Source organism: Myxocyprinus asiaticus, chromosome 4 (assembly GCF_019703515.2).
Source record: "Myxocyprinus asiaticus isolate MX2 ecotype Aquarium Trade chromosome 4, UBuf_Myxa_2, whole genome shotgun sequence".
Taxonomy (NCBI): domain Eukaryota; kingdom Metazoa; phylum Chordata; class Actinopteri; order Cypriniformes; family Catostomidae; genus Myxocyprinus; species Myxocyprinus asiaticus.
The window spans coordinates 10993798-11011658 of record NC_059347.1 but is presented as its reverse complement, the minus strand read 5'-3'; the positions used below and the strand labels follow the sequence as shown (position 1 = coordinate 11011658).

The 17861-nt window shown below is 34.0% G+C and overlaps 1 protein-coding gene across 2 annotated transcripts in view; it reads left to right on the top strand.

Annotated features, from left to right (window-relative positions):
- LOC127434036 (neuronal migration protein doublecortin-like) overlaps positions 1-17861 on the top strand; it is a 90883-nt gene that overhangs the window by 14320 nt on the left and 58702 nt on the right. The window contains exons 1-2 of one of the 2 annotated variants that reach the window (XM_051686481.1): positions 797-952; positions 4298-4729. In XM_051686481.1, the coding sequence (XP_051542441.1) occupies positions 4339-4729 (391 nt within the window). In that variant the 5' untranslated portion in view covers positions 797-952; positions 4298-4338. Of the gene's footprint in view, positions 1-796; positions 953-4297; positions 4730-17861 lie in introns of those variants that run through there. The other variant, XM_051686475.1, reaches the window with a different exon arrangement.

Here is a 17861-nt window from a genome sequence, read left to right as displayed (position 1 = left end):
CATTGTATGGAACAAAAGAGCTGAGAAATTCTTCTAAAAATCTTCATTTGAGTTCAGCAGATAAAAGAAAGTCATACACATCTGGGATGGCATAAGGGTGAGTAAATGATGAGATCATTTTCATTTTTGGGTGAACTATCCCTTTAATGTCTGGCATAATGAGGACAGTGGTATTAGTAAGTATGTGTGGCATTAGACCTGCATGGAATCTGCGGTCACAGAATTCCACAAAACTCAAACACCCATTAGTGACAAAGTTCTACACGTGTCCCACCTATTGTGTATTTTTTATGAAATATTTTGGCTAATTCTTGGCGACCAACAAGAGTGTTGCACACTTAGCTTTGTTTTAACACATTTTAAAGGAATGTTCCGGGTTTAATACAAGTTACGCAAATTGACAGCATTTGTGGCATCATGTTGATTACAACAAAAAATTATTTCGACTTGTCCCTACTTATCTTGAAAAAAAAAAAGAAGAAGCAAAAAATTATTTTTTGTAATATATTTTACAATTTTACAATTTTATTTCCTTACATTTGATTAATCACTTTACCCCTTTGAAACGGTTGATGTGAAAGATACAGTTGGAGCTGCTGCAGAGACAGCTACCGTCTTCTTACTTTCCTTCATTTACTTTCTTTTATTTCTCTCTTCTTTTGTGGACTGGTAGAGAAAGATCTGTTTAAAAGGAGCAGCTGTGCTTTCGGAGTTCTGGCACTGGTCCACTAGAATGCTGAGCCCAGGACCGGACTGCCTCCTGCTCAGTCTGAACTTTAATCAGAGAGAGAAAGGGAAGAAAGGGATAGAGAAAAAGAAAAATTGTGATGTCCAGCCTTCCAGGCAACTCTGTGACAGTACATTCACCATTTGTGTGTGTGTGTGTGTGTGTGTGTGTGTGTGTGTGTGTGTGTGTGTGTGTGTGTGCACGCACAAACAGTTTAAATCAAAGGTAAGTGACTTACACAAAAGACTAACGTAATTGCAACTTCCATTGCTGGAAAATCCAGATAAAACCAGATTGCGATGGTAGCTGGTTTCACAGTTTCTAGCTGGTCCAAGCTGGTCATATGGTCATTAGCTGACCTCAAAGACCATCTTTGTCAAGCTAGTTGGAGTTGGTAGACCACCTAGGATCAGCAACAAACCAGCTACCATTTTCCAAAAACCAGCTTAACTACCTTAAAGATGCCCTAAGCAATTTTAGCTGCTTTGCTAACGTCCGCCATTTTGTTAATATTAACCACACGCCCTCTCTCCTATTGTCTTTCTTTGTTACAAACAAAATCAGATTAGTTTCTTTAGGATTAGCCTTCCATACTTTGACAGAGAATTGTTTGGCCCATTTGTTTGTTATTATATTTAGAATATCAAATTTGCATGCTTGTAAATTTTGTACTGCATCTATTGGCTGATTCTATCCTGTGCAAATCTGGAAACCACTAGAATGATCTCTCTCTCTCTCTCTCTCTCTCTCTCTCTCTCTCTCTCTCTCTCTCTCTCTCGTGCATTCAAAGAGAAAAATGAAAAAGCATATTCATTTCATTTGTAGCATCTGCTGTTTATCATCTTTAGATAAAACTTGTCTCAAAACCTGTTGAGCTGCCTGCATAGACATAATTAGGCATCATAGGAGCACTCCCCATGTGAAGGCTGTCTGAAATTGTAGGCTAAAGGAGGCATTTCAGGAAGAAAAAAAACTTGATCCACTCTTTTGCCATTAGAGAGGACAGGAAATGATAGGTGGAGAGAGGGGGAACAGGGTCGGGAAATGTCCCAAGTGTCACAGCTCAATGTTTGGAAATGTGCTCTAATTGTGGGCTTTTAGAGTGTAATATATACAGAATTAAGATGATGCAGCATCATGCAAAAGCAAATATTTTAAATTACTACTATTTGCAGGTGTATTTGTCAGCCAGGATTGATTTATTCTTCAACTAAATGTATCTGATAAAGTGAGTAGAATCAAAGACTGTTTAGCCCAAGACAGACCACTTGTGTTAAAATGAATGAGAGAAATTGGAACGGCCAATATGGCGGATGTAGAAAAGGAAGTCCTGCCTTACAGGTAAATGAGCCAATCAGCTTTTAGATACCAAAATCGCCTGCCAGTCAACTCAAGAGCACGCATGCGCATTAGCTAGACCAGCCTGAAAAATAGTGTTTTTTTAGTGTGATCTGAGCTAAAGAAGAACAATTTATGATACCAGTGTTGTCAGATTTTACTGTTGATTTGAAATATGTTCCTTGATCTTCATCTTGACCAACCGCTTTGGAGATTTCGGTCTTTCCCCATTCAAGCAGATAGCAGCTGTACTTTAATGCTGCTTGTTTACATTAAAAATAGCTGCCTGGGAGTGTTCCAAAGATGTCTGCTGAGTGGACTGACTTGCCTCGAGATGGACTTTGGTAGTACTCAGCTGGTCATGTGATCTCAACATGGTTGCCCTCATGATGGGGGACCACCCTTCTGTTGAATAAAACTGCTTTTTTTAGGCCACTAATGTGACCAACAGTTCTTTATGGGTACAACTTTTTTTATTGAAAGTGGGAAAAAGGACTCCTTTAATTTTGATTAGCAGATTAATTTTGATTAGCTTCATATGTGTCCTGAATGCAGTTGGGTACAGTAGTTTATACAGTTCCAGTTCATGACATTTATGCATTTGGCAGACACTTTTATCCAAAGCGACTTACAGTGTACTTATTACAAGGACAATACCCCTGGAGCAACCTGGAGTTAAGTGCCTTGCTCAAGGACACAATGGTGGTGGCTGTGGGGATCAAACCAGCAACTTTCTGATTACCAGTTATGTGCTTTAGCCCACTATGCCACCACCACTCATGACATCCAATAGATTAGGGTTGTAAATCGCCTGCATTCTACATTGACAGCCACTGTGATTTGTTGCTGATGTGTAGTTTTCATGATTCACCGGTGTGTCCTTTTAGAGAGCATGGCGAGTGTGTGTAGCTGTTGCCATGGACACTAGCTAGAGAGGAACAATTCAGACCTGCACAGTAGATGTGGAATATAATGCTAGCATGTATAAATATGTATATACTTGTGTGTATCTCTACTGTATTTTTCCATTTACCTGGTAATTAGTGTAACTGTGACCATATACACCTGCAGTTTCTTTTTATTTGGGCTTCTTCTGTGAAACCAGTGTATTCACAGGAGATATTTAATAACAGCTTATGAGTGACATTCAAATGTGTGTGGGTTTGGTGTATGTAGAGCAATTCACCATGGAGTGTGTGTTTCAATGAGCAGGTATAAACAGACTGTAGAGTGTGTGTTTCTCAGAGATCATGCCTAAATGTGTAGTAACTAGGTGACATTAGGGGTAGAATGGGTAAAATGAAAATGGGGGATTTTGTGTTTTAAAATATTCGTTTTCAGTAAAACTGGAAGATGCTGTCAACAAAGTACATTTTTAATGCAGTTGCTTGCTTATATGTATATGTGTGCATCTGCTGTAAGCTGTCTCATGTGATATATACATCTCAAAGTGATGAGATGAGATGATGTGCTTTCAATCAAAAAATATCAAACAAAAACAGGCCTTAATACAGTACACAACACTTAAATGTTCAAATATTTTTCAATATATGTTGCAGAGAGCTTGATCATCGTTGAATGAGACTTCTTAAAGGGATAGTTTGTTAAACAAAAATGAAAATTCATCATCTCATCCTTATGTCACTCTTTCTCTCTCTCTCTCTCTCTCTCTCTCTCTCTCTCTCTCTCTCTCTCAACATAAATAAATAAATAAAAAATGTCATAAGATAAGTAGATATCTTGTAGATTATCAAAGCTGTTCTTTTCCACACAATAAAAGTAGATAGTCACCAGTGGCTGTCAAACAAATAATAAAAAAATTATAACCAAAAAGTGCCATGAATATAGTCTATATAGGACTTGTTTACAAAAGTCCAAGTCTTCTGAAGCCATACGGCAGTTTTTGTGAGAAACAGACAGAAATGTATGTCAATATTCACTAAAAACCTTGCCTTCTGCAGTTACAAACCTGACGTGTTCATGATACAAATGTTCAGGTGAAACATACTGGAGGGCTCGTCCCTTTTCTTTATTAAATAGCCAATATAAATGAGCAACACTAGCACATAAATGAGCTCAAAGCTAATGCACATGGAATAAAAGCCACCAAACTCCAGTTTTGATTTCATGCCATCTTTAGAGGTATACATAAAACAACATAAAATTGAATCAGTTAAAATTTTCCTACTACTCAGTTCCTGTCAAGTAATTCAAGTTTCTTACTCTGCACAGACCCATAATTCCTCACTACAAGACCTCTCTTCACCACCAATATGGACACCCCATCTGAAACTGTTGCCATGGAGCTGGATTTCGGCCATTTTGATGAGCGGGACAAGACATCTCGGACCCCTCGGGGTGGACGGGCCAACGGCCTCCCAAGTCCCACCCACAGTGCCCACTGCAGTTTCTATAGGACACGCACCCTCCAGGCCCTGACCAATGAGAAGAAGGCCAAGAAGGTGCGCTTCTACCGCAATGGTGACCGCTACTTCAAGGGCATCGTGTACGCAGTTGCCAACGACCGTTTCCGCACGTTTGACGCTCTGCTGGCTGATCTGACACGCTCACTGTCTGACCACATCAACCTGCCACAAGGGGTCAGATACATCTTCACCATCGATGGATCACAAAAGATCAGCACACTGGATGAGCTGGAGGAAGGTGAGAGTTAATGTACAATGAGGTTTCTGTTGAGCATCAAGAATTGATGCTGGTGAATGAACTGTTGAAATGGACAAGTGAGTACTGTGGTTATAGGAAAAAAGTTTAACAAATGAGATTTTCTCCTATTCAGGATTAACTTCAAATTCAGGATTTATAAATATATTGTCAGATTTTCAAATATATATTCAGGATTTATAACTATATATTCAGATTTACAACAATAATTTCAGGATTTATAACTATATTATTAGATTGACAACTAAATATTTAGGATTTATAACTATACAGTATATTCAGATTTACAACTATATATTCAGGAGTTATAAAAGTATATTCAGATTTACAAATATACCTATATTCAGGATTTATAACTATTCAGATTTACAAGTATATATTCAGGAGTTATAACAGTATGTTCAGATTTACAACTATATATTCAGGATTTATAACTGTATGTTCAGATTTACAACTATATATTCAAGATTTATAAATATATATTCAGATTTACAACTATATATTCAGGATTTATAACTATATATTCAGATTTACAACTATATATTCAGATTTACAACTATATATTCAAGATTTATAGCTGTGTGTTCAGATTTACAAATATATATTCAGGATTTATAGCTGTATGTTCAGATTTACAACTATGTATATATTCAGGATTTATAAATATATATTCAGGAGTTATAACAGTATATTCAGATTTACAACTATATATTCAGGATTTATAGCTGCATGTTCAGATTTACAACTATGTATATATTCAGGAGTTACAACTATATATTCAAAATGTATAACAATATATTGAGATTTACAACTATATATTCAGGATTTATAAATATATATTCAGATTTACAACTACATATTCAGGATTTATAGCTGTATGTTCAGATTTACAACTATATATTCAGGATTTAAAACTATATATTCAGATTTACAAATATATATTCAGGATTTATAACTATATATTCAAGATTTATAAATACATATTCAGATTTACAAAGATATATTCAGGATTTATAACTATTCAGATTTACATCTATATATTCAGGATTTATAAATATATATTCAGATTTACAACTATATATTCAAGATTTGTAACAATATATTCAGATTTACAACTATATATTCAGATTTACAACTATATATTCAGGATTTATAAATATATATTCAGATTTACAACTATATATTCAGGATTTATAAATATAAATTCAGATTTACAACTATATATTCAGGATTTATAACTGTATGTTCAGATTTACAACTATATATTCAGGATTTATAACTGTATGTTCAGATTTACAACTATATATTCAGGATTTATAACTGTATGTTCAGATTTACAACTATATATTCAAGATTTGTAACAATATATTCAGATTTACAAATATATATTCAGGATTTATAAATATATATTCAGACTTACAACTATATATTTAGATTTACAACTGTATGTTCAGATTTACAACTATATATTCAGGATTTATAACTGTATGTTCAGATTTACAACTATATATTCAAGATTTGTAACAATATATTCAGATTTACAACTATATATTCAGGATTTATAACTGTATGTTCAGATTTACAACTATATATTCAAGATTTGTTACAATATATTCAGATTTACAAATATATATTCAGGATTTATAACTGTATGTTCAGATTTACAACTATATATTCAGGATTTATAAATATAAATTCAGATTTACAACTATATATTCAAGATTTGTAACAATATATTCAGATTTACAACTATATATTCAGGATTTATAAATATATATTCAGATTTACAACTATATATTTAGATTTACAACTGTATGTTCAGATTTACAACTATATATTCAAGATTTGTAACAATATATTCAGATTTACAACTATATATTCAGGATTTATAAATATATATTCAGATTTACAACTATATATTCAAGATTTGTAACAATATATTGAGATTTACAACTATATATTCAGATTTACAACTATATATTCAAGATTTGTAACTATATATTCAGATTTACAACTATATATTCAGATTTACAACTATATATTCAGGATTTATAACTGTATGTTCAGATTTACAACTATATATTCAAGATTTGTAACAATATATTCAGATTTACAACTATATATTCAGGATTTATAACTGTATGTTCAGATTTACAACTATATATTCCGGATTTATAAATATAAATTCAGATTTACAACTATATATTCAAGATTTGTAACAATATATTCAGATTTACAACTATATATTCAGGATTTATAAATATAAATTCAGATTTACAACTATATATTCAGGATTTATAAATATAAATTCAGATTTACAACTATATATTCAGGATTTATAACTGTATGTTCAGATTTACAACTATATATTCAAGATTTGTAACAATATATTCAGATTTACAACTATATATTCAGGATTTATAAATATATATTCAGATTTACAACTATATATTCAAGATTTGTAACAATATATTGAGATTTACAACTATATATTCAAGATTTGTAACTATATATTCAGATTTACAACTATATATTCAGATTTACAACTATATATTCAGGATTTATAAATATAAATTCAGATTTACAACTATATATTCAGGATTTATAAATATAAATTCTGATTTACAACTATATATTCAGATTTACAACTATATATTCAGATTTACAACTATATATTCAGGATTTATAAATATAAATTCAGATTTACAACTATATATTCAGGATTTGTAAATATAAATTCAGATTTACAACTATATATTCAGGATTTATAAATATAAATTCAGATTTACAACTATATATTCAGGATTTATAACTGTATGTTCAGATTTACAACTATATATTCAGGATTTATAAATATAAATTCAGATTTACAACTATATATTCAGATTTACAACTATATATTCAGGATTTATAAATATAAATTCAGATTTACAACTATATATTCAGGATTTATAAATATAAATTCAGATTTACAACTATATATTCAGGATTTATAAATATAAATTCAGATTTACAACTATATATTCAGGATTTATAACTGTATGTTCAGATTTACAACTATATATTCAGGATTTATAAATATAAATTCAGATTTACAACTATATATTCAGGATTTACAACTGTATGTTCAGATATACAAATATAAATTCAGATTTACAACTATATATTCAGGATTTATAACTGTATGTTCAGATTTACAACTATATATTCAAGATTTGTAACAATATATTGAGATTTACAACTATATATTCAAGATTTGTAACAATATATTCAGATTTACAACTATATATTCAGGATTTATAAATATATATTCAGATTTACAACTATATATTCAGGATTTATAACTATATATTCAGATGTACAACTATATATTCAGGATTTATAACTATATATTCAGATGTACAACTACACTACCAGTCAAAAGTTTTGAAACACTTGACTGAAATGTTTCTCATGATCTTAAAAATCTTTTGATCTGAAGGCGTATGCTTAAATGTTTGAAATTATTTATGTAGACAAAAATATACTTGTGCCACCATATTAATTTATTTCATTATAAAATAGAATTAAAATATATATATATATATATATATATATATATATATATATATATATATATATATATATATATATATATACATATATATATATATTAATTGATGACTCGGACCAAATAATAAAGAAAAGCAGCCAATAAGTGCCCAACATAGATGAGAACTCCTTCAATACTGTTTAAAAATCATCCCAGCGTGATACCTCAAGAAGTTGGTTGAGAAAATGTCAAGAGTACATGTCTGCAAATTCTAGGCAAAGGGTGACTACTTTGAAGATGCTAAAATATTTTGATTTATTTTGGAATTTGTTTAGTCACAACATAATTCCCATAGTTCCATTTATATTATTCCTTAGTTTTGATGACTTTACTATTATTCTAAAATGTGAAAAAAAAATAATAATAATAATAATAATAATTAAAAAAACAATTATAATAGAGTGTTTCAAAACTTTTGACCAGTAGTGTTTATATTTAATTACAACTATATTATATATAGATTTATAACAATTCAGGCATGCTGTCACACTATAAGGGGCAAGTTGGCACAATGGAACCTGCCATTAAACAGCCTTTTATAGGCTTTTAAGAAATATTTGAACAATAAAACAAATATGAAACAATCAAAATGTTAAAGGTAATGTACAATGTATTTGTGTTATTGGACTTTTGCTTCAAAACCTTATAGTTACTGAGATACAGACCCTGTGACAACTTCCCCATGTGACTATATATATATATATATACACACACACACACACACACACACACACACACACACACAGTATATTGCAAATTATATTATTATTGCAATTTCAGTATTATTGATTAAGTCTGGACGAGAGTGTTAGAACCAGTTGTTGATAATACACTCACTGGCCACCTGCGATAAGCTTTAAGAGCCAATTGGTCAGTCTGGATGTAGTATGCTGCCAAATTTGCTGTCTGGTCACCATGCCAACTGTAATCTGCCCATTTACGTGTGATACCAACTTCTAATCCCGTACATTCACACACACACACGTCTAACACATCTCTGAAGACAGGATTGGACAGATACTAAATATGAAATATTTAAGAAGGCTAACTCTTAGTTTTTAACACACTGTGTAATCATGTGTCTGTACAAACCCAGATGTTCATTTAGAGCGAATCTCAAAGAATGCAAGTGTAGAAATGTCTTAGCACTAATGTGTACTGATGGCACACAAAGTGAAGTAGTTGTGAACAGTGCTGTTTCGAAAGTGATCAGACTTGTAGCAATTTTAATAATTTAACTTTTGTGACTCTAAAACCTCAGCAGTGTTTTCACACACCTCTTCTAGTATTCAACTGATCTATCACCCTTGCTAACTAATCAGAGACACAGACCAAATGTCAGAGGGTTTAGTAGTCATACAGTGTGTTTAACCTGTGATTACCTTAATCCCTACACTAAGATGAATTAATGTACATGGAGCCATATGGAGTCAATGCTAGTGTACTCCTCCTGCACAGATGGTCCACATGGGGAAACAACGTTTGTACGTTAACTAGAGATACACAGTATATCAGTATTGGCCTGTGTTAATTCGTTGTTATAAATTTGATTTGGTCGATGTTGGAAGGAGATCAAATCAGGGCTTATTACATGGCTCTCTGGAGTACTTGATTGTGATAGGTCAATCACAGCACTCTGTGGTCAAATATTTTATTTTAGCTATTGTCCCATGCAGCTGTGCTTGTATCACTTTGTGGTTCTTCTTGCTTAATAAAATATATCAATATGCCAATATTTCAATGTAATAAGCAGATAATATGCTTATGAAAATAATCGTTATTGCAAAGTAAACTGATAATTTTGATAAATGAGGATAATTTTACTTATTTTTCCCAATTTGAACTGTAGGCATTAAAAACATGCAAAATAATATAGCTGTATAATATCAATCATCATGTATAAACAGTTTTCAGCTATTAGTATCTGTCAACATTTCTAGATCAGGGCATCCCTACCTTTAAATAGATAATGTAAAGATTGTAAACTATACAGAATATAGAATTTATATAATACAGATATAGTGTTTCTTCTGCATAGAAATGTTTACAATGCTGTGAATTTCAGTGAAACAAACTATTTTAGCGATTGGACGTAGCAAGTGTTTTCATCTTGTTAGACAGAATCTATTACAGGGCAAATCTGCCTTGTCAGTGAATGCTGAATGGAAGAGATGAATGTAGCTGGAAGCAGACAGGTGAAGGAAGCCCGCAGGCATATGATCCAAATCTGTAGCACACCCTCACTTAACCACAAAGCCAGAGTGTGTGTCTGTAGCTCAGATATTCTGTTGATCTGCTGCTGTGTGGATACATCTGCATGTCAACTGCACCTCCTCTCCATTTAACAGCATATACTCCTTACAGACACACACACAAACACACACACACACACACACACACACACACACACACACACCCTAGTTTCCACATTCATGATTGTTTAGTAAGTGCTTTTACAAATTAAATACATTTCTTAGTGCATATTAACACACTCTCACATGTATAATATCTAGATGATTATTGCCTTTGTCAAAAGATCGTAAAGCTTTTATCTCCTCCTCCTCTCAAATTCAAGCAGAATGTGTGTGTTCAAGCAGAAGCTGTAAAAATTTTTTTTTACCCAAAGCAATTTCTGGTACTATGATGGCTGAGACAATCTCGCAGGAGCAACCTGAAATTAAGTGACTTCCTCTAGACACAATAATGATAATGCACTCACACTCCCCTCTATTTGGATTTTCTTTCTTTAGTTTTAACTCTCTATTTGTTTCTCTTTCCCTCCACCTCTGTTTGTGTCCCCATCTTTCTCTGTTCCACCGTTCAGAGGTAACCAGTGTATATGTGTGTATGTGTATTCTATATGTATTTAAACATGCACCTAGGTGTGGTGCTGATCAGTGTTGGGGAAGCTACTTTGAAACTGTAGCTTGTAAAGCTATAAGCTACTCATAATATAAGGTACAGTAGTTAGTCAAGCTACTCTTTTGAAAAAGTAGTTAGCTACACTACAAGCTACTAATAAAAATGAACTACATTGCAGCAATTTAAGGGGGCGAATATATATATATATATATATATATATATATATATATATATATATATATATATATATATATATATGATATCTAAATATACATACAGTATATATATACAGTATATATAGTAAAAAATTGCTGTAAATTTACGGCCAAATTCCTACAGCAATCTACTGTGATTCTTAAATACAGTATTTTGCTGTTAAAAATGTTGTATTCTGGGAGATCAAGAGCAGGCTCACCACGAAGTGACTAGTTTTACGGTAAATAGCTGTTCTGTGCAAGGCATTAGGGGAAAATGAACATTTGAAATCATGATATCATCTTGGTGAAAGCTATAGTGACATTTTGAAACTTATATTTTTACCAATTTACGTTTAAGTAAAAGACAAGTTGTTGCACTGCAAATGGCACTATATGTGGCAATAGTGATGCATTACACATAAAAACATAAAAAAAAGATATTTCAGCAAAATGATATCAGCAAATTGAGTGTTTGATGTTTTTGATGAACTTACAGCATAACTCGAGTTGTTATCAAGACACACAGATATCAACTCTCGGCATACAAAATGCAACAGTGGTAACAATTAACAAACATACTTTTACGTAAATGAGTAAGAGCTAAACATTAAAATCCAAGTAACTTAGACTACAACAAAAACAATGTCAAAATAAACCAGTAAATAGTAAAAAAATCGAAGAAATTTTTTCATGCCGCAGTGCATGCTGGGAACATAGCTGTTCATTTCAACAACAGTAGATAGTATGTAATTTGACAGCTATATGCTGCTAAATTACAGTTGTATACTGTAGCTGTAAAAACAGTATCTAGCTGTTAATTTCAGCAACAGCAAGACACCGTTAATTTTACAGTAACATGCTGGCAACCCTGTTGCCAGTTCTTTACAGTTTTTTTACGATAAAAATATTTAAGAGTGTGTGTATATATATATATATATATATATATATATACATATATACAAAAAGCGTTGCATTACTGCGCGTGCCTCCTTCTTCATCTGACTGCATGCACTGAACCGTGATATCAGTACCATGACGGTTCAGGACAAATACATGTATCGTTACACCCCTAATATATACAGTCATGGGAAAAAGAAAGTACACCCTCCTTGAATTCTATGGTTTTACGTATCAGGACATAATAAAAATCATCTGGTCCTTAGCAGGTCTTAAAATTAGGTAAATACAACCTCAGATGAACAACAACACATGACATATTACACCGTGTCATGATTTATTTAACAAAAATAAAGCCAAAATGGAAAAGCTATGTGTGAAAAACTAAGTACACCTTATGATTCAATAGCTTGTAGAACCACCTTTAGCAGCAATAACTTCAAGTAATCATTTTCTGTATGACTTTATCAGTCTCTCACATTGTTTTGGAGGAATTTTGGCCCACTCTTCTTTACAATGTTGCTTCAGTTCATTGAGGTTTGTGGGCATTTGTTTATGCACAGCTCTTTTAAGGTCCCGCCACAGCATTTCAATCGGGTTGAGGTCTGGACTTTGACTGGGCCACTGCAACACCTTGATTCTTTTATTTTCAGCTATTCTGTTGTAGATTTGCTGGTGTGCTTGGGATCATTGTCCTGTTGCATGACCCAATTTTGGCCAAGCTTTAGCTGTCAGACAGATGGCCTCACATTTGACTCTAGAATACTTTGGTATACAGAGGAGTTCATGGTCAACTCAATGACTGCAAGGTACCCAGGTTCTGTGGCTGCAAAACAAGCCCAAATCATCACCCCTCCACCACCGTGCTTGACAGTTGGTATGAGGTGTTTGTGCTAATATGTGGTGTTTGCTTTTTGCCAAATGTGGCACTGTGCATTATGGCCAAACATCTCCAATTTGGTCTCGTTTGTCCAAAGGATATTGTTCCAGAAGTCTTGTGGTTTGTTCAGATGCAACTTTGCAAACCTAAGCTGTGCTGCCATGTTCTTTTTAGAGAGAAGAGGCTTTCTCCTGGCAACCCTTCCAAACAAGCCATACTTGTTCAGTCTTTTTCTAATTGTTTTGTCATGAACTTTAACATTTAACATGCTAACTGAGGCCTGTAGTCTGAGAGGTAACTCTTGTTTTTTTTTGCAATTTCTCTGAGCATTGCACGGTCTGACCTTGGGGTGAATTTTCTGGGACGTCCACTCCTGGGAAGATTGGCAACTGTCTTGAATGTTTTCCACTTGTGAATAATCTTTCTCACTGTAGAATGATGGACTTTAAGTTGTTTGGAAATTGCCTTATAACCCTTCCCAGATTGATGGGCAGCAACAATTGCTTCTCGAAGATCATTGCTGATGTCTGACCTCATTGGCATTGTGTTAACACACACCTGAATGCTCCAGACCAGCAAACTGCTAAAACTTCAGCTTTTATAGAGGTGGTCACACTTGCTGATGATCAGTTAATCAAGGGTATTTGATTAGCAGCACCTGGCTACTACTTAGCCTCTTAATTCCTATGGAAGCAGTAAGGGTGTACTTAGATTTTCCACACATGGTGTCTCCATTTTGGCTTTATTTTTGTTAAATAAATCATGACACGGTGTAATATGTCATGTGTTGTTGTTCATCTGAGGTTGTATTTACCTAATTTTAAGACCTGCTAAGGACCAGATGATTTTTATTATGTCCTGATATGTAAAAGCATAGAATTCAAGGAGGGTGTACTTTCTTTATATATATATATATATATATATATATATATATATATATATATATATATATATATATATATATATATATATATATATATATATTGTATGTACTGTTCATTTAAATGAACTATCCAAACAAACTAATGCCTCTAATGAGAAAGGGATTGTGGACATTTTAGGAGAGCATGTTTAGTTATGACCTCAGTTTGCTTAACTATAGAGCTGTGGATGCTATACAATGTGACCAAAATGGCATCTGACCACTTCTCTCTGGAAAAAGTAGCTAGTTACTGGAAAAGCTACTGTGTTAAAAACCAGCTTCAACCATCCTAAGATGGTTTGCTGGTCTTAGTTGGTCTCCCAGCCTGGTCAGGCTTTTGAGTGTTGAGCACTTTTCAACTAGTAAGGCTGGGAGACCAGTTTAAACCAGCCAAGACCAGCAAAACAGCTTAGACTTAGATTCAGGAATGTACTTTCAAGCTATTGAAAAATGCGGTTAAGTTAGTTGCAAAGCTACTTTTAGTCAGTTGCATGGGTGCTTATACAGTGCACGGAAAATTGCACCCAACTGACTGCAAAGCTCTTTTATTAATAGTATCCCACGCTTCATTATCTCTGTACAAGTATTGCGGTTATGCTACTGCCCTCAAATGATGGATGTCCTTCCTGACTGTGTGTTTGTGCATGTCTCTGTGCACATGTGTGTGTGTGTGTGTGTGTGTGTGTGTGTTTCCGGCTACTACACTAGCAAAAGATAAGGGTTTGCCTTTCTTATCCACCCCCAAAGCCTGGACATGATTGATGGCGTTTAAGAGAAGCTTTAGGATCTAGAGAAGCTGCTGGAATGAGACTCCATATGATGGATGGAAGAAGAGATGGAGGGATGAGGAGGAGTGTAGGAGAGATATTGAATGAGTGGAAATGTGGGTGGGTCATTAGTGGTCAATCAAGAATGCAGTGTAGAATGATATGAAATGATCTGAAATGAGATGAAAACAAGCAATGAAAAATGAACATCAACATGAGTTTTTATTATATTACAATTTTCCTTTTTGTCACTTTCATTGATACAGTGGACAATGCCGTAATAATAATAAAAACAGGTTTCTGAGCAAATAAACAAACAACTAAATCTGGAAATAAATTATCAATACCCCCTTTTTGCAAAAAAATTTAATTGGGTGGGGCCTCTTTTAATTGAACTTTAGAGTTATTGGCACTAACATACTTGCAGTCAGTCCTTATTAAGATGCAAATACCTGTACTGTTTTCTACTGCACACACATGCAACATGTAACGTGCATGCAGACCTGAGGGTCGTAGGAATTAAAGGTTTTTGGGTATTTTTTCAGCTTTGTTTTGTGTTATGATCAGACTCATTTAATGAAGGTTTAGGGATTCTGGATTCATCTACAGCCAGGAAAAGGAAAAAATGCAGGCTGATCTCATAAACATTATGTGACCGTGGTAACATTTTTGCAAAATGAAATTACGGGCTTCAGTACACGTTTTGCTGCAGTTTCCCAGTGAAATGTCCAACGGGGGGCGCCAAAATCGAGTGAAATGGTGTGGTAATCAGACAAGATTTTACTTATTTATTTCTTTAATTCAATTTAGATTAGTAAAGCGTACCTCCCTAACCTAAAACTTTAACCTAAACCTAACCAATAGTGTTCTAAAAGCAAATGCGACATGAAAAGCACATTTTCTGAAGCATCCACATAATTTCGTGTCGCTTCTATGACAATTTTGTCTCTTGTGTCAGCTTGCATACTTGGCTGGGCTCGAACTGGGCTTGTCTTCCATGTCTAAAGTCCAACATTATCAGGTGAGCTACCACAGAAGCTAATCACATTGGAATAAGTATGCACATGTAGGTGAGTCTGTAATCAGGGCTGGACTGGTAATGTGGCATACCGGGCATTTTCCTGGTGGGCCGACACACTTTGGGGCCGATCAGGGGCGGACAGGCCATCAGGAGAACCGGGCGGGCTGGTTGGCCGGCTACGAAATGGGCCGAATGGGCCACGATAAATGAGCTGTCGCGTTATGCAGAACGGGCCACAAAATGGCGCCGCTATATGCCGAAGGGGGCAGCGATATGCAGACAACTTTTGGGCCAGTTGCTATGTAAAATCCCGGGCCGATTTCTCTTCCCAGTCCACCCCTGTAAGAATTTATTTCTAACATTCAATAAATCGATTTTAAAAACTATCAGCCGAGGAATCAGTTATCAGTCTTTTCCATCAGCTTAGTTATCGGTATTGGCAAAACCTACTATCGGTCAACCTCTAGTTGTTTGGACATTATACTGTGGTAATACCATGATATTTTGGACAAGTAATATGTAAATATATGATATGCATATCAATGACTGCATTACCATCTGATATCATGATACCATCATACCATCACAGAACTTTTTTTCTGTGTTTCTCAGTTTCATTTGCAAGTTTATTAATACCATACTTTCAATAACTAAGTAATCCTGTGATGTTAATCACTTAATATTTAAATTATTTAGCTTAAACATCTTATCTCGTTTACACATTTTTCTCTCCCTGGATGAGTTTTTGAGATCCCAGGGCTGCAGAAGAGTTATATGCAGAAGTTTGCTCTTGTGCAGTGGACCAAGAAACCATCAGGTTTACCTAAGTGACCCTATAACCCTATGTATCAGAATGATCTATAGCATTCTCCTCGAGACATCCTTAACCCAACCTCGTGAAACAGACGTCTGGCTCCCAGCTGAGTTTGTGTGGCCATGTTTTACTGTACACACACTTACTGTATACATGCATACAGTATACAAACTTAATACAAAGTCATGGTGAGCCATTTTATGTGGTCCAGAATTCGTTTTATATGAATGATTTCTAGATTTGGCAGTGGTTTATTGATTATGGGCCTGTCTGCATCCATCATGCAAGTTAAGTAGCATAGATCAGGACTAGCGGCTCTGGAGGAGCTCTACTTTGTCTCCTAGTTCTCATTTCACTCTTCTCTGACCATGTTTATGCATGATATTAACATCTGTCTTGGGTGGACAAGTGGACAAAAGCTAAATACAGCTCACAGTGGGGAGTGTCTTGGAGATGCATTGCAATCCGATTACTCAAACCACATTTGGAGGTGTCACACTGCATTTGTAGCGTAAGCTTTAATGCGTTCCAGACAACTTCGAAGGGCCACCTACTCATGTAGCACTAAAACAAAGGGGCAACTTTGTCAGCTTTGTATGACTTTGAATGGGTTTAAAAAAAATAAAAAAAAAGGAAATCCAATTGGAAAATTGGATTCAAGCGTAAGACTATTCGGTAACACTTTATTTTAAGGATCAGAAGTTAGACAGTAATTCATGATTAATAATTGCTCTTGTAAGTGACTAGTTATGGACTTGTTTGGTATTTATGAGGCCTTTATTGGCTGATTTCTTATTCATGCCTTATAGCCCCTTTACATTTGTTTTTTTTTTTTTTTTCCTAAAAATGAACTTATTAGCTAAAACGAAAGATATTTATAGCTAGTATTTTCTTTATAGGTTCTCAGTACACTGTGTGAATGTACAGCTTATAGGTGTAAAATACTGTATATATAGAATGTGTATTTCAACATAGCCATTCAAATGAGCTGAAAAGCACAGTGTTGTTTTATACAAAAGTGGAGACAGTACTGTAGTTATTCTAGATGTTTAGTGTTTATAAATGGAGCAGTATAGCAAAAAAATATTTATAACACAACCTGTTAGAATTAATCATTTGTTTCAATTACTGATCCATTTATACTATAAAGACTAAACCACAT